This window comes from Mchenga conophoros, linkage group LG8, assembly GCF_057382185.1.
Source record: "Mchenga conophoros isolate Kocher_MC1m ecotype Shallow Benthic linkage group LG8, M_conophoros_male_GT1.1, whole genome shotgun sequence".
NCBI lineage: Eukaryota > Metazoa > Chordata > Actinopteri > Cichliformes > Cichlidae > Mchenga > Mchenga conophoros.
In genome coordinates, this window is record NC_140533.1 from 15,462,826 (window position 1) to 15,481,188 (window position 18,363).

The window sequence follows — 18,363 nt, forward strand, 5'->3', positions numbered from 1 at the left end:
TTTGAGGTCCCTTATGATGCAAACAGATACAATAGCTTGCAGAACCAACTTTAGCAGAAATACTAGTTATTCATTTTCTTTTTTGACTTTATCAGTCTGTCACATCATTCTTGAGAAACTTTTCTCCAACTCTTCTTTACAGCATTGCTTCAGTTCATTGAGTTTTGCAACTATTTGTTTTGCACAGCTCTCTTAAAGTTCCTCCACAACATTTCACTCAGACTGAGGTCTGGGCTTTGACTGGACCATTGCAGCACCTTCATTCTTTTATTTTTCAACCATTCTGTTGTAGATTTGCTGATATGCTTTGGATCATTGACCTGCTTTAGCTGTCAAGTAGATAGCCTTACATTTGACTGTAGAATTCTTTGGTATACAGAGGTGTTCATGGTCAACTCAGTGACCTGTAGCCACAAAACAAGCCCAAATCACCACCTCTCCACCACCATGTTTAACAGTTGGCATGAGGTGTTTGTGCTGTGTTTAGTTTTCCCCACATGTTCCACTTTGGTCTTGTACAAAAGCAACAAAAAACTAACAAATAATGTAATATCAATATTTGTTATTTTAGTACCTGCTAAGGAAACAATGCGTTTTTACATCCTCACACGTTAACTCTTAAAAAAATAAACATACTCTTTCAATTCTGTATCATACGGCTGAACGCTCTTTATCTAACTGCCTGTTTTGGACACTTTAAAGGAAAGAGACGCTACCATCACCAGCCCTGCTGGTTTGTTTACCACAGCCTTTGTTTTTCGCAGTGATACCTAGAGCTGAGCTGAGTCTAAATTTATTTTAAATCTTTAGTTACTAGTTATTTTGCAGATTTGGACTAATAATTGGTTGTGATCTGTCCTAAATGCAGCTGCGTGTCTTTTAATATTTCCAGAAAGAGATCTCATATCCCCTAACTTTAATATATCTTCACTGACTCCCTGTTGACTTTCGAGTCAGTTTTAAAATTTAAATGGCAATGCACCCCGGCACATGTTAAAACTTTTACTGACCCACTCTTTCAACCCTTAGGACTTTGGAACAGACTGCTGGTGGTGTCTCATTTTAAAATGAGTGGAAACCAGGCCTTTGGGGTGGGGTGGCATGAGTTGCACTTATCTCTTTGTTTTACTGATTCAGAAGAGGCTTTTAAAAAAGGCTAGACATTCCTACTCAGACAGGCATTTGAGTATTTATATGTAAGACTTTGTGTTGTTCATGTATCTGATATACTGTATTTAATTTTTTTTCATTTGTTGCCAGGCACGTTCTGACGTTGGCCTTGAAAGATGCTTTACAAACACATTTCTCTTAATGACGAGGTATTATGGATGAAGCAGGGACTATAGGAAGCCAATCAATTAAGATTTTTTTGTGGGCCAGTTAAAGTGTGACCTTCTGACCTGGAGGCCCAGAGGATAAAAACATGTTATGTCCTGTTGTTTGCATTTTTTCACTTTTTTCAGCATGTCTATTGTGCATGTTTCTACTGTGACTATTATAGAAAACAGATTTTAGACAAAAGCATTACTCAAAGCCGTCTCTCATGTCTGGATGAGGGCTGAAGTTTTATTTTAAACTGATCCGTGCTAATCCACAAACACTTGTTCCTTCTATGAGTCCAAAGGTTAACTTTGAGGTCATGTTCAATCAAAAAGGACTCATTAAAACACCTCTTTTAATAACTTTTACAAACCTACATGATGAATTCTTTCGTCAGTATGGAGATGCAGTTCACTTCCCACAGCACAGTGTATTTCAGGATGGCTTCCCCCCCACATACAGACCACATCCATAAGGCTAATACAGTCACACTTTCAGACTCTCAATTTTAATTTCAAGACTCTGTTCTTACTGATAACATGCAGTATCGGCACCCATGAGGTGTCAGCTGGCAAATCCTTTGTCTCCAATATTCCACAGTTAGTGTCCACCTAGTGTCCAGAGACAGTCCTCAGCTGTGAGCCTGGATGTTGTCCCACACTTTGACTACATCTGGACAGTCATTGAGGGCTTCTATTAGAATTGAAGCAGCATCGAGGTGATCCTCGTCCAGGGGTGCGTGTGTGCGGGGAACAAACTCCAGCCCAGAGGACAAAACCTCCATTCCTAGCTCCTTTAACAAGGCCCTCACCTTATTCAGGTCAGCCACATCACAGAGAAACTAAAGACAAAGAGGTAGATCAAGCTGTTAAATAAAATTTGTACCTATTATTATAATATTGTAATTATTTATTTATTTTTTTAGATTTCTACATTTCAGAGACCTTGAGTATTTCTTTTTTCATTTTGTATTGAATGCACAAACTGAACTGTATTTAACCTGAGGACAGATCTGAAGGTTGTGTGTTCTACTGTACTGTATGGAAAACTGAAAAAAAACATCTGTTTGTCGGTATCTCGAAGAATTAAATCATTCCAATCAGTTATTTAAAGGCACATATCAAAACTGAAATCATTTTCCTGGAGGTTGATGTCCGACCTGCAGCAGGGGCTTCTCCTCCTCATCCTCCGTCTCTTGGACGTCTTCGGCTCCAGCCTCGATGGCCAGCTCCAGTGCTCTCTCCGTGGTGATGTTCTGACCTGGCACGACCACCACTCCCCTCCTCTGGAAGTTATGCCGGGCTCCGTCTGACAGCATCCCCCTGAGGATGGAAGCAGAATTAAAAAAAATGTTTTTATTCCGAAGGCTTACAAACAGATACGTTTACTTCTTCAATAAAAGAATAAAAACAATAAGAACATGTTAGTAGTAAACAAGCAAGCTTAAATACATCTCCCTGCTGTTTTTTCATCACTTATACCAGCAATACAATCTTTAATAAAGACATACATTACAACATACTATTAAGCTTTCATCACTGCTGTTTCCTGCAACTAGAGGGACATCTACTGGCTACTTTACAACAAATCTTTTGTATAGTGTGTGTAGAAACCTGAAATGTCCTATAACAATCTGATATTCTCTGTCCATGTTCTTTGTTTTTTTTTTCCTAATCTTTAAAAATTAAAACACTGCTCCTCTGGCATGTTTTGAATATTTTATCAAGGTATTCTCAGGTAATCTCTTAAGATTTGTTAACACTGATTTTGCATACAGCTGGGATTTGTTTTGTGTGAGAGAAAATTGATGCATCTGTTAACCTTAAGTACATGTCGAGCAGGTTAACACTAAAACCATCGGCGATGGTGTGAAAACGCTCGTAAACCTGACACAGTTACAGAAAGGTGAGACTACAGGAAGCCGGGCCTGACCCATTCTTGTTAAGCAGGCGTTTGATTTCCTGGTGGGTGCGTGAGTTGTTGTCGGTTAGGACTTCGACAAGCAGCAGACACCCGCCGGGTCCCCGAGCCTCAAACATGTGCTGAGATGCTGGCTTGGCCTTTTCCTGCAGAGACAGGACACAAGACGAGAAGATGACTGCAGCACAGTATCACAAAAAATAACACATACAGTTATGTTCTTAAGTATTTGGACAATTACACTTTTTGATATTTTTGTACACCACCACATTAGATTTTCACTGACTCTTGTATTTACAGCAGGCTTTAAGATTTCTGTGATGGGCAAACTGCGAATTAATAGTACAACACATTTAAAACAACTGTTACTGGAATCAAATTAAAAACCAGGGAAAACAGGTGAGTTCTGAGTAAGAACTCAAAGGTCTCTAATGATATTCTGGGGTAGGTGGTTCCACAGGGAAGAGCCTAAAGCTGAAAATGCCAGATGCCCGTTATTTTTTAGCCCTGTGATAAGAGCATCCAGAATCATCTGATCTGACCTTAGTGCTGTAATGGAGTGTGGATGGTTAAAAGCTTAGATAAATAAGGGGGCAGGACAATTCAAACAATTAAAAACAAGCAAGAAAATCTTAAAAATTAAATCTAAAAGAGTGGATAAAACGGGGACTGTGTGTTCTCCATTGACTTGTTCTTAACTGTGTCACATTTTATTGATATATTTATAGATTTTTAATGACCCTCACCTAAGACTGCTACCCGGCTAAACAATGCATAAAAACTATTGGATGCAGGTAACCTGCAAACATGCTCTGTGCTCACACTGGGGAGGATCTGTTTGAAGTGGCACCACAGATGCTTTCTGTATCTCTGTGCCAGTAAGGTTATCAACGTACCGCACTCTTGACTGCAGCATCTATGGATGCTTTGGGCATGTTCTTGCTCCTGCACTGCTCCAGTATGTGGGCCAAATTTAGATTCAGCTCTGGGTTAGATCCACCTTCTGAGGATGACAACCAGAAGTGAAATTTTATCCAATCAGAAACCGTAAAGCAGTGAAGCTCCGATTAAACAAAACAAAACCCATTCTCACGTACCTTTGACAGCTATTCTTATCATCATACCAAACTTCATAAACATCCTCCCCCTCGCCTCATCTTTTGGTCCCTTGACGTGCTTCACCTTTGACCACTTGTTATGTCCGGCACACAAAGCGGGGCACAGCTGCAGTGTCCGGGCAGGAGGAGTCCTCCACCCTGAGGACACCACACATGAAGACGGCGGGAGAACTGGCTCCAGAGACGGGAACCTGCTGGAAGCCGCGGACACAGGGGGGCGGAGAGCTCTCAACAGCAGCAGCACCGGAGCCGCCATGCCCTTCACACACACAGACACACAACTACATGAACGCTCCTGCTGCACATGTAAGATAAGATAAGATAACCTTTATTAGTCCCACACGTGGGAAATGTGGAGCAAAGACTACGTTTAATGAGTGAGCTGAAAGTCTCCGTCTGAGGGAGAGAGCTCCAAACTTTGCTGTAACCACAGTAAATAATAAAAACTGTCTGAAGTTTTCCAACTTACGAGCTGACAAGTCAGGAGAGCACGCAGCTGCTTCTGCCCTTGTTGTCAGACCGGTACTTCCGGGTTGAGATGACGTCGGAATCGGACCTGTCAAAATAAAGGCTGTTAAATTATTTTAAATCATGACATTTGTGATACAGTAAATTCGTAATAGTGTGCATTACTATACATATATTTTTAAATAACTGACCACAGGAGTTACGGAAATGTTAATAGAACATTTAATGAATTAATAACTACATTCTCACTTACCAATTTTGTCTTTAGTAGTTGTAAAATGAATTAAAAAAAAGATTTTTATTTATTAAACGCCAAATAACAACAACAGTCGTCTCAAGGCGCTTTATGTTTTAAGGTAAAGATCCTACAATAATACAAAGAAAACCCGAACAACCAACAATAGTCAGGAAAACAAAAAGAAAGGATTACAAAACACGCACAACAAACACAGAAAATATTCATTTCCATTCAGTTTTATTTATATAATCCCGAATCACAAATGTTGTCTCAAAGTACTTTATATTGTGGAGTTAAGATCCTAGAATAACATGACGCACTTTAAGCAAGAAGTTGGCAACAGGAAGAAACCTCTGGTAGAACTAGGCTCAGGGAGGAGCAGGCACCTGCAGCGACTGGTTTGGGATGAGAATAAATAAGAAATAAAAATAAGAAACAAACTGAACAAACTTCATCATTCACTAGTCCAGACAGTTGGAAAATGTGGGCAAGCTTCTCATCACATAAACAACTCAAGTGCAGCACATATGATAAAGTCTGACATCACAAAGTGAACATCTGACATCATCAGCAGGTCACAAACCAGTAGCACCCCCAAAACAAGATGGTACTACCTCACTAGAACAACTTCAAACCAGTAAAAAAAAAAAAAGTAGAAAAAGTAGAAAATAAAAGATGACAGAGACACCTTTATTGATAAGTCAGAGGTATTGTTTATCGAATGCAGACTCATCTTCACTTTCCTATTTATTTATTTATTTATTTATCTGTTGCTTTATTACTTTTTAAATGTATGGAACCAGGAAAACATATGATAGAGTAAAACCATGGCAATCTAAAGTGTCTCTGGGTTTTCTGATTGTGGCTGAGGACCACTGAGTACAGCAGACTATCACCATGCATACAAATATAAGTTCTTCAAAAATGCCTGTCAAAACAATGTTTGTCATATAATTTGTGCATTTGTCATTCATGCATATCAGAATATATATTATGTAATATATATTACTTTAACTGGTGTGGTAAGTAGTTCTATGAGTCTGGTTTGTATCACTGCTTTCTAAAGTCTCCCAGTGCGGGATACTCATGCTGTAAACCAAGTATTAAATTATGTTACTAGTAAAAACTAAGAGTCCTATTAGTGGGAATAGAAAAGACCAGGTTAAGGCAGACAAACAAGCCAAATGTCAAGCACAGAGAGATAATGACAGCAGAGGAGAGCAAAGAGTTAAGTGAATGGAAGCCACAGCATATCAAGGCCAACCCATCTCATCCCAACAGTCCTAAGAGCAGCGAAGGAGGAGGTTTCCTCCTCAGTGCTCCTCTCTTCCCCAAAGAGAGATCATCCAACCACAGACAGCCCCTCAAAACTCATTAGTAATGTCAACTGAGCTTCATGCAGAAAACTCTGGACCTCAAGAGACTCCAAAACACAGTTCCTGTTGACTAATAAAGGAGCACAGATGGGACACGAGAGAAGAACATTAACTTTAGGACAAAGTTCCTTCAGCACAACCTGAAGAGGATAAAATGATCTGAGAGTGAAAGGTGTGCTGTTCTGTTTCAGCTGGAGAGACATCATGTTGTCTGCACAAGGAATTATTGTTTTTTACTTTTTCCACGGTGTAATAACAGCCTCAGCGCTGGTAAGTTGACTACATTCATAATATTTAAATTGTTTAATTATTGAACAGTTATTCACTGATGGGGTTTGTCAGGGGAAAATATTTTACTCCTGGTTTGCTGCTATTTCTCTGCTGCTTTACTGTTAACATAAATGAGGTCAAATAAGTGCAATTTAAACCCAGATATTGAATTTTCTTGATGATTTCTACTAATGTAAGCTTTTTCAAAGCAAACTTTACTTAAAAGGGCTAATAATGATCTTAAACGGATTGGAGCAGTAGATAAATTCTTAGTCTCACTTGCGTCTTGTGTCCTAAATTTAAACTTTTCACACAGCAGCAGCATATCTTACACTTTATTATGACCCTGAGTCAGACATGACACATCCGCACTGCTGCAGTTTGGGCCAAAGTTAGAAAATTTCATGTATCTGTGATCCGCTTTGATGCTTTGAATTAGATTTATTTAATGCTTCAGGAAACATGCCAGACATTCAGCAGCAAGACTGAGATGACAGTGTCTTCTTAGTTAACTGATGGGGTGATAAGGAATAAGTTTTCCAGCAGTCCTGCTGAGGAAAATAAAAAGTATTCTAACCCACCTCCATTCCTCTATTTTGAGTGAATCTCGCATCAAACCATGAGACAACTGAGACAAATTATAAAAAAGCTCATAAGAAATTTAATTGAGTAGAAAAATACTTCTTTTCATATAAAAAGTGGATATATTAATATAGTTCTTCTCGAGGCAGAGAAAAAAAACTTCACATCACAGCAGCACAAGAACCATCCCTCTCCTTTATCAGAAGTCAACTGTGGTCTGCTTTACCTCACAAACCATAATCAGCTTTGACCCTTTTAACCTTTCGCTGACTGAAGCATGCTAACAGTGACCGTAAGTGCCCTTCTTCATCTCTGGATCTCCCCCGTGTCCATCCTGAGTGTTGATCTCGGACAGGATAACAGGATCATGGAGGTGGGAGGCTAAGGCAGTTTAAACAGTTTGTGTCGGGAGAAAAACAAAAAAGCTCCCCTTCTGTATTAAGAGGCCCAGATAACTTCTCTGTTAGATCCAATCCACTCAACAGTGAAGGGTTTGAACTACACAGGATGCCTGGATATGCTAAACCAGGGGTCTCAAACCTACAGCTCCCAGAGCCACACGCGGCCCTTTTATCAATCTCCAGTGGCTCCCTGTGACATAAAAAGTAAATGAATATTTAAACATATAAGATGTATTTTAAACATTTTAATTATTTATTTATCAAGTTTCTTCCCATTCCCAGTTTTAAAAATGTGTTGCTTATAAGATTAACACATTTTAAAAGCCCCCTATAGTCTGTGTTGCCACCTGGTGCCTTAGCTTCTTAATGTTGCTTTTTCTTAATTTCATTTATGTGGTTCAGAACCAAGCACTGATGAGGACACATAAGCAGCTAGTCTTGAGTTCTCCAATGCAAAAAATTAAACATAATCTTGAAAATAGAGCGATTCACAGCGTGTCAGTGCTACCGGCTCACCTGTGCGCTCGATCAGGAGCAAAAAGGCAAGAAATGAAAGTGCAGTGAAATTGTGGAAAGATATTTCTAGAAGAAGCATTTACAGGTCTGAGGGTTGATTGACTTGTGTAGCTGAACCTTTGAAATTCATTTGCACAACTACAGCTATTACCAACAATGGTATTCATAACTTTATAGTCTGTGTTTCAAAGTTGGTCCATACATGATATGATAGACCGTTTTTCCTCCACTTTACATTGTTCTGCTTAGTCATTATATTGCAAAAGTAACATCTAATAAAGTTTTATAAATCAATTTTTCTTTTTTTTCAGATCTATCATTTCCTAAAATCACTGAAATAAAATTTGAAAAACAAGTCAAAGTACCAAATCCTCAGAGTTACACGTTGTTAAAGATTTCAATTATTTACCATTAGTATTAGTATTACTTCTGTTTACCAATTATTATCTATTAGCAATGTTGATAACAGGATTTCTCACCTTTATTATAAAGCAGACATATGTTTTGCATCTTTATACACTCAAAAAATATTTATGCCCAAAATGGTAACTTTAAGTAATTAATCTTGTTACATAAGCACAATGTTTAAATGATTATTTATCTGAATAAATAAACCTCCGATTTTCTATATTTACTCAAAGGGTTGCTTGACAGTAAACATTAATCAAACCTCTACAGCGAATGATCGCTGCTCAGCGTCCAGCGTTACTAGAAACAAACATTTAGCCAGCTGCAGTTTATTTCACTGTGACGTTGTATTCATTTACCTACATGGTAATTTATAAATCAACTAAATTGTTTTCTTTAGCATGTGAGAGTCAGTACTCACCTCTTTTATTCAAGCCAAAGTCCACTGAATGACAGTAGAAATTACTTATATGGTTTTTTTGTTTTTTAATTTCTATACTAGATTTCTTTTCTTCTTTATTTTGTTTTTCAATGTTTCATATTATTAGTTTGTACTTCTTGCTGATCCCTGTGCTGCTGTAATTACGGGATTAATACAGTCTGTCCGTCTATATGACTTCCAGGCCATTTGATTCACTACAAGGCCCTTAAAGCATCAATTAAAAAAACTGAATTTTAAAGGAGAAAAAAAGGACTTTCGATAATTTGAAGAGGTGGCAGTTTGCTTTGTTTGTTTCTCTTCCTTTGCAAATCTTCTGTCTGCTCCGCTGCTCCCCTCTGCCAAACCGTTCTCATGCTCTGCTAGTTTTGATGCTCAGTCGTGAAATGCACCCGGGAACACAAAGCTGCTTGTGCTGACCGGTTCACACAAGCATGGCCCCCGAGGATGAGATCCCCGTGTGGCCAGCGGCAGCCCAGCTGCTGTGAATAAAGGGCCTGGCGGGCCATCATCACATACCGCACTCTCACACAACTATTTCACAACACCTGGAGGCAGCACATCAGATCTTTGGGAGAGGTTGTGGTTGATGAATCACTTCAGAGAGAGTTTCATGAGGATCATCTCAGAACGATGCATAGATGGGTTATATGGCCCTTCAGTATAAATAAATGACATGATTTATGCTGATCATTATGTATTAATCTTGTTTTCTATTGTTTACCATTGAAATGACATATATGCAATAATGTATCTATACGTAGTATTACTGAGAACTTGGTGGGCGTGTCTTCATAATTCATGTGATGCTTTTTTGTTCCTTTTCTTACAGATTGACTCTGATGATGTCATCACACGGGATGAGCAGATCTACCTTCTGATTGGTGCTCATGCCAGATGTGAAAGGAGCATCAAGGCACAAATGCCCCTCATTAAAGGTTTGGGGACTTCTTTTTAAACACTATACAGAGTGCCTCTTTATGGAACTGCTTTCCCCCCGGTTTTGAATACTTTCTATGACTTTGTGAGCCTCCAGTTAGAAATAAAAAGCAGTCAACACTGGAAGTATGTCTGACTTTTAATATTTCAAAGAAGGTCCTGTCAAATAAGAGCCTTTTTTAACAGGCGGTCAGTGAGTGCACGTCCAAACACACAATTAGATCAACTGTTTATTGCATCACTTGTTTATTTAGGATCAGATGCAACACCCAGTCCAATATCCTGCTTTCCAATATCTCTTTTATTACACAGCGAGGCATTTTTAATTTGGAAATGCGATGGAGAAGCTGATGCTTGATAAGCTGATTCAATGCGGTATTATTAAATATTACAAATCTTCTCAGGAAATGTGACTCAAGCTTTAAGTGTTACATTTTTATTGATTTACCAATCTTGAGGAAGCATTGGAAGCAAGTATGTTTATGCATCAGCTCATTTACAATTTTACCTCCAATATTGAAGGAAATCTATATATGGAGTGCTAAAAGTGCCATAAAAAGACAATAATGGTCTTATATGATGTATTATTACAGGTAAAAGCAGCCAAATGTGATTTAAAGAAGTTTAAATTAGCTAAACTTTGTCTGGTAGCAGCATTAAAATCCTATTTAGTATTTCGGTAACTTAATGATGTAACATTATGGTCATGTAAAAAAGATTAATAGGTATATGGGTATACTTTTGTGTTTATATGTATTTTTTCTGTTTATGTTTATTTCAAATGCACCAGTTATACTCCCCTTAACTGTGTACCACATATATACCCTTACAGTGGTATTAAATAGGGGTGGGGTGAAAAATCGACACAGCATAGTATTGTAATCTGTTGTGTGGCAATACTGCAGAGCTGTATTGAATTGTTTCACATAAAAGGGAGCTTTCCTTCCCACTGTCGCCAAGTGCTTGCTTGTAGAAGTCATGTGATTGTTGGGGTTTTCTCTGGCTTTACCTTACAATATAAAGCACCTTGAGGTGACTAACTTTGAGGAAATAATTAACAGTTTAAAAAAAAGGTGATGAATTGGAATATAATATATTGCAGTATATTGCAAAAAGATACAAATTGCAATACACTGATGTTGTGGGTTGTTCTGTGATTTTCACCTCTGATATTAAACATGGAGAGGTTTTAGATAATGAGGGCAGCTCATGTATAAGTTATCCTTGTGAGTCAAGGAGGGGCCTGTTTCAGATAAAATATGAACTGAAGTTTAAATCACTGAGGATTATTTTAAGTTTTGAATCATGCAAAGCTACTCAAGAGCAGTCTACGAATAAAAGTACAGCGTTAGGTGGCACAATGTGTGAACTATACACAGATCTATCAGCTTGCTAACACTTTTTTCACACCATTGTTGAAGATGGCGACTGCACCCCAGAGTGGGATGGGATCATCTGCTGGCCACAGAGCACAGCAGGTCAGCTGGTCTCAGTTCAGTGCCCGGAGTACATCTATGACTTCAACCACAGAGGTAGCAGAGCTCCAGAGATACTAGCATCTGATCATCTACACAGTATAAAAAGCATCCTTCAACCTCAATAACCAGGAAGCAGTAGTTTTGAGAAAAATGCAACTGAAAAGTATAAAATCAAAGATTTCCTTATTCAAAAAATTTATCATTATGTCCTGCCCTCCCATGGACAGGGCGAGCCTACCGTCAGTGTGATGTGTCAGGCAACTGGGAGCAGGTGGCAAGCATCAACCGCACTTGGGCAAACTACAGCGAATGCACCAGATACCTGACCTTCAATCACAGAAGCCACGAGGAGGTGTGTGCATTTGTTGAAAATATTAATTGAATTAATCTGTTTGTGCACGTTTATCTAACAGCAGAAAAGAGACAGAACTTCTTTAGAAGACAGTACAACAACGGCCATATTCTTTTTTTGTTTTGTTTTGTTTTTTTAGCTCTTTCAGTATTGCAACTTTATTACGCCCAGGTTACAAATGATCTTTTACAAGGTTTTATGTTACAATACATCGTTTCTTTTTTACATCAAGTTTTTGCTAGTATTTTTAGATTCGAAATTTTCTCTATAAGGGATAGCCACACTCCCCCTATGCTAGTCTTTGTGTCAAATCTCTATGTTTATAGCTTTGATGGTTCACTAAAGATTCTTGTGGTAATGTGTAAGTGTGCATTTGCATCTTTACATGACAGAATATGTGTAAACCGGCCATATTCTTACAAAATACTCTAGGCCTGTCTTCAAAAGACCTTTTCCCTCCAGTGTGCTAATTGTGCTGAAGATACAAAATTACCAATGTGTTCAAATCTGTTCAGTCACTTCTGTTTCCAGATATGAAAAGATGTTTTGCTGTGTTTCAGAAGGTGTTTGAGCGACTCCATCTCATGTACACCATCGGCTACTCCATTTCTCTCGCATCCCTGCTGGTGGCAGTCTTCATTCTCTGCTACTTCAAGTAAGAAGAAAACAGCTTACGAGCTTTGATCCATAAACCTGTAACCGAACAGCATCTCCGGACTTCAGTCTGTTGCATCCAAAGACGTCTTCCTCTCTTTCAGGCGTCTCCACTGCACACGCAATTACATCCACGTTCACCTCTTCACCTCCTTCATCTGTCGAGCGGTCAGCATCTTTGTGAAGGACGCTGTGCTTTACTCCATATCTGATGGCAGTGAAGCTGAGCCCAACTTTACAGGACAGAAGCCCCATATGGTAAATTGTAACGTGGCATTATTTCTTATCACCAGTTATTCAGTTTTGTTCATTTTTTAAATACTTCATTGTGATCAAGACTATCGGCTGTATGGCAGTCAGCACAGTAGCGGTAGTTCACAATGGCATGGCCTGTTTGCAAAGCTAAACAAACCATATTTGCACATAAGCACTCAAAACACCTCACTCATATAAGAACTTTTTTTCTACACTTATCTAACATTCATACTCCGATGGATGCATCAGAGAGCACCGTGGGCTTAGTAGCTTGCCTAAGGATGCTGGGTCTCTGACAGAGTGTTTTGAGTTTGTTTTGGTCTTGGGATTCTTTCTTTTGGAATGAAGAGATTTTCATTAGTTTTCTGCATTAGTTACTTTTGAGTTCAGTTTTCCTAGTGCCTCTGAGTTTTTAGTATTTATACTTCCAGTTTCTTGTTTTTATCATGTGAATGCCTCTTTCCTGTCCAGTCTGTCCTAGTCTCATCTCTCATCTCTGTTTTCTTACTCTTACTCTTTCTTTCTGGTTATGTCACCGTGTTCGTCTGGTCTCTCTGTGTTTTGTCTTCATGGCTGTCTACAGTTTTTGTCTTGTCTATTTAATAACTTTGTAATCCTGTCTCTATGTGCTCTCCATTTGTCTCCCCAGCCTGTCATGTCTCCTTTTGAGTTTATCCCGAGTCCCAGTGTCAAGTTCACATGCCTTAGTCTGAGTCTCAGTGTGTGTGTGTGTGTGTGTGTGTGTGTGTGTGTGTGTGTGTGTGTGTGTGTGTGTGTGTGTGTGTGTGTGTGCGCGTGCGTGTATGTGTGTGTGTGTGTGTGCGTGTTACTTCCTGTTTTATTTTGATAGTCCTCTGTCTCATATGTGTTATGTTGAGTTATGACGTCCTTGTCTTGTTAGTTATGATTCTGTTCCCATGCGTTTCCACATCCCTAAATTACACTCGTGTGTATTATTTGTCTGCATCTTCCTCTGTTCTTCATCACGTTCTCCTTCACTTTATGTGTGATCTCAATCAGTCACTTTTATCAGTTTCTACTCTGCCTAGTCATTGTTTATCTTTTGTTTCCTCCACCTTAATAAAGTTGACATTTTGAGTTTAAATCCATCTGATCAGTCCTGCATCTGGGTCCACTCCATGTTCGCCACACACTCATTACATGACAGTTACAGCACATTTCTCATTTCTTCATCCACAACAGGAATCCACCGCCCACACCTGCTGTAATGGACTGAGATCTGGTGATTTGTGCCAAATTCTGACCCTACCACCACCTGCCCTACTTTTGTAGCAGCAGAAACCGAGACTAATCAGACCACACAACGTTTCAGCCTCAGTTTCATGTTCTTAGCTGACAGAAGTGCGGTGATCTTTTCTGGTGCCATAGCCCAAGGTTCAACACGTGCCTTAAGAGATGCTCTTCTGCATACTTTAGTTCCCAGAGAACTGACCCTCAGTAGAAACTCAGAGATGGTAGTGTGGGAAATTCCCAGTAGATCAGCAGTTTCTGAAAAACTCAAACCAGCCTGTCTGGGACCAACAACCATGCCACATTCAGCTGCTCAATTTGAACTTCAGCAGGTCGCCTTGACCATGTCTACATCGTGCACTGAGTTCTCTCGTGAGATTGTCTGATTAGATTTTTGCATTAACAAGCAGGTGAACAGGTATACCTAACAAAGTGATCAGTGAATGTATTATCACAAGTTTTGCTGATATTTTCTGTTTTTGTCATTAGGCTGGCTGTAAAGCAGCTGTTACTCTCTTCCTGTACTTCCTGGCAACAAATCATTACTGGATCCTGGTGGAGGGGTTGTACCTCCATAGTCTCATCTTCATGGCCTTCCTGTCTGACAAGAACTACCTGTGGGCCCTCACCATCACTGGCTGGGGTAAGTGACACTGGGGCAGGTGACACTTTGGACTAATGCCAGTTTTTCTAATAGTCCCATGTGCTCGTCATAGGTGTTCCAGCTGTGTTTGTGTCCATTTGGGTCAGCGCACGAGCTTCACTGGCAGACACTCAGTGAGTCATGTGATCCATTTATCTTATGTTTACGTTACACTCCTACAACAAATGCTCCCTGAAATAGATTCATGGCTCTTTCCAGATGCTGGGATCTCAGTGCCGGAAACTTGAAATGGATCTATCAAGTCCCTATTCTGGCTGCGATTGTTGTAAGAAAAGGGGATTTAAATCAGAAGAGCATTAAAGACTGATATTCTGAGTATAATGTTTTAAATCTGGATTTCGGTTTCTTTCCCTGCAGGTGAATTTTCTCTTGTTCATTAACATCATTCGTGTACTGGCCTCTAAACTGTGGGAAACCAACACGGGCAAACTGGACCCCCGACAGCAGTACAGGTAACCCTCCAAGGAAAATAGTGGATGTTTTTAATCTCTGGACTTTAAGCTCCCATCTGTTTGACAAGAAACATCAATGAAATAAACTCTTTGTTCTGCAGGAAGCTACTCAAGTCCACATTAGTCCTCATGCCTTTGTTTGGAGTTCACTACATGGTGTTCATGGCTCTTCCCTACACTGAGGTCACTGGGCTGCTGTGGCAGGTGCAGATGCATTACGAGATGTTCTTCAACTCTTCCCAGGTCAGGACACATTTATAAAAACAAGCACTGCATGCAATTATATGCTGTAAGCTCAACTGCAATGATAATGAAAGCTGATTCTTTTGAATAAAATCTCATATCTTTGCAGGGGTTTTTTGTGGCGTTTATCTACTGTTTCTGCAATGGTGAGGTAATAAAGCTACAATACAGAATCGACTCATATTTATATATATTTTTTTATCTGGTAAACAAAATAAAGGAACTAAAATTAAATAAATCTTGTTCCCAGGTGCAAACCGAGGTAAAGAAGGCTTGGTTAAGACGTAGCCTGGTGCTAGACCTCAAGCAGAAAGCGAGGATCACCAGCAGCGGCGGAGGCAGCTGTTACTACGGCGGCATGATGTCACATACCACCACCCACAGCGTGTGCCTGTCTGCTGCCAATCCCAGAGCTCTGTCCTTTGCTGGAGGGGTGGTTGGCTCAGGTGGAGCCTCTGGTTCTGGGGTCAGACCCCCACTGCCACGTCAAGTTTCCACAACTCCCCCCCACCATCATACCAACCTACGTATTTACACTTCGACTGACAGCGAGGCCTCAGGCCCCCAGCAGGAGCTGGGTGTGTGGAAACCAGAAGGTGCTGAGTCAGGAGGTTTTACCAGAGAAGCCAAAGCCAACAAAGGAGATGATGACCGCAAAAGCCACAGAGAAGAAGATCTAATCAGCTCCTTATCTCCCAAAGAGCTGGAGACCATCTTGTGATTGCTGCTACTTTGAAATATCACGGCAAGCTACATGTTTTCTCAGTTAGGAGCACTGCTTTATGTTTTGTTATGTGTGTTTAGATGAGGATTTTGAGAAATAGGGGAATCCAAAGGCATCTTAATTTGGTGAAAGGGTGCTGAAAGACTTTAGTTACTATAGAAAAGCAAATCTGGGGACTAAAGCTGGGAAGTTTTTAATGGCTCAGAGCCACATACAGTAGAAAGAAATGCATGCATCCAATCCAATTCTTGCTTGTAATATGGCTAATCAGAGTTTGCTTGTTATATTTATAGTGGTAAGTGTCATGGTTGTGTGATAAAAATAATGATAATAATACAATACTGGTCTCGATTTCAGGGTTGCAACATCATAGTATGACATAAGCTGTCACGGTACAGTCGAGCATCCTTTCATAGGCTACCATTAGTGACTGGACCACAATTTAAGAACTCTAAATCTAAATTCTCATGTCATAAAGACAGATGTTTTTGTGTGTGGATGTGTTGTGGATTTTTCAAGCTGATGTGAACGGAGAAATCCTAAACTAAAGAATTCAGAGAAGTCAAAGGACAGACCTGGATGTATAAATAGGGAGAATTTTTTCTCCCTCTTCTCGTCTTTCCTGTGTTGCATTTTTCACACTGACCTCCTTGTTCAAACTGCACTTCCTACAGCCCTTCCCTGCCTAAATGTACACCTCCACATATCAGCCACACATTAATGAGGGTGTGAATGCTTTTTACAATCCAAATGTCACAATGAGATTAGATTTAAAGGCACCTAGACAGCATGTCTGGACTTATTTTCATGTTTGTCGCTGTCCAGGTTTGCAGACCTATTTATCAGTCTGACAGGACCCTGAAGGCTGATGCGTGAACCTCTCGCCCCATGCAGGCAAAACTCCAACTCCTTCTTTCGTATAACCTCTGCCCTGAACGCCCTCACAACACTGTCCAGAATTTCACACACTCCCCTCAATCTTTGACTCACAGACAGAGGCACCTGAGCCATTTGGAGACCTGGAGCAGGAGTGACAAACCTCTAAGCCACAATCCACCGGCATTCGCAGAGAAACAGACAGAAAACCATACCTGTACATATTTTAGATGCCCATTAAAAGAGAATCATGTTCTGTGTTTATGATGTGTAAATTTAACACTTGTATTTTAAGAAATGTTTTGGGGAGTATTTTAAATAAACTGTACAGCAGTAATGGAAGTGACTTATGGATTTTAATTATCTGGCAGTGGCAGTGAAACATAACTGGAAGCTAAGGAATAGCTGCATAAAGAAAAAAATGACCAAACACAGAGAAAAACAAGAAATATTTAATTGAATTCAAGAAATAAATAATTGAAACATGGTCTAGTTCATTTACATAATGCCAAATCACAAATGTTGCCTCAAGATGCTTTACATTGTAGGGTTAAGACCCCCTACAATGAGATAACTCCGTTTCACCAAGCACTTGGCAACAGAGGGGAGGAAAAGCTCCCTTTTAACAGGAAGAAACTTCCAGCACAAAAATGCTGAGGGAGAGGAAGCTATCTGCCACGAGCAATTGGGGGTGAGGGGAGGGAGAGAAGACAAAAGACAAGCTGTGGTTGAAATATCTGATATGATAATAAAGCGATTATGGAGGATACTAGAATAAAGTCTCTGCTGAAAAGGTGATTTTGGGACACTGAGGGGAGTGGACAGCATGAAAAGAACATCCGACTCATTTAAGACATAAGAAATGTGCTTATTGTTTACAGTGAAACATAGTCTGCCATAGCCTTCAAGTACATTATTTCCAATATTATAAAGCTCTATTGTGTCATAAATATATATAATCCCAGTCAGTGGCATGTCCAAGATTTTTATTCCTCAGCCATACAATTTTATGGATTTAGACTTTTTACTTCAGTAAAAGTTATAAAGTCACATAGATTTATTCTGCACAAGTTGTATAATCAAAAATATATTCAGAGTAAGAGAAAATTTTCTCATGATGTAGAACGGCATTTTTTAGAATCATTATATACATGCTGGATCATTCATTTAGGCTATGCTTATGATTTTATTCATAACTAATGAATTTTAAATGAACTTTTCACACATTTTGTGTTGTCAGACATGTGGAGCAGACACAGATCTGTGTCTTAGTCCAGGACCAAAAGCTCCCAACCCCCACCCACCAACCAACCTGTGGTTGCTACCAGCTGTCGTTTCATTCGAGCAGAAAAGGTTTGGGGCCAACGTGTCTGCACCACTGCTGTGCTGACACTAAATCAGCTGAAAACACGAGCACTT

General features: G+C 39.6%; 2 protein-coding genes across 3 annotated transcripts; one reads left to right on the top strand and one right to left on the bottom strand.

Moving 5' to 3' along the window:
• Nucleotides 1-1,546: 1,546 nt before the first annotated feature.
• taco1 (translational activator of mitochondrially encoded cytochrome c oxidase I) lies at nucleotides 1,547-4,909 on the bottom strand. Of its 2 annotated transcripts, none has more exons than XM_085284536.1 (6): nucleotides 4,828-4,909; nucleotides 4,338-4,617; nucleotides 4,137-4,243; nucleotides 3,253-3,386; nucleotides 2,480-2,642; nucleotides 1,547-2,161 (listed from the first exon to the last, which is right to left on the bottom strand). In XM_085284536.1, exons 2-6 carry the CDS (start codon nucleotides 4,612-4,614, stop codon nucleotides 1,952-1,954), a joined length of 891 nt encoding a protein of 296 aa, XP_085140662.1. In that variant the 5' UTR covers nucleotides 4,615-4,617; nucleotides 4,828-4,909; the 3' UTR covers nucleotides 1,547-1,951. The 2 variants fall into 2 exon arrangements, with proteins under 2 accessions (XP_085140662.1, XP_085140663.1); XM_085284537.1 differs by having other exon boundaries at nucleotides 4,338-4,656; nucleotides 4,828-4,869.
• Nucleotides 4,910-6,644: 1,735 nt separating this feature from the next.
• Nucleotides 6,645-17,214, top strand: pth3r (parathyroid hormone 3 receptor). The gene is made up of 13 exons (XM_085284535.1): nucleotides 6,645-6,710; nucleotides 9,889-9,994; nucleotides 11,417-11,527; nucleotides 11,701-11,825; nucleotides 12,386-12,480; nucleotides 12,584-12,737; nucleotides 14,475-14,628; nucleotides 14,702-14,762; nucleotides 14,848-14,914; nucleotides 15,007-15,101; nucleotides 15,203-15,344; nucleotides 15,454-15,495; nucleotides 15,595-17,214. Exons 1-13 carry the CDS (start codon nucleotides 6,645-6,647, stop codon nucleotides 16,063-16,065), a joined length of 1,689 nt encoding a protein of 562 aa, XP_085140661.1. The 3' UTR covers nucleotides 16,066-17,214.
• Nucleotides 17,215-18,363: the final 1,149 nt, after the last annotated feature.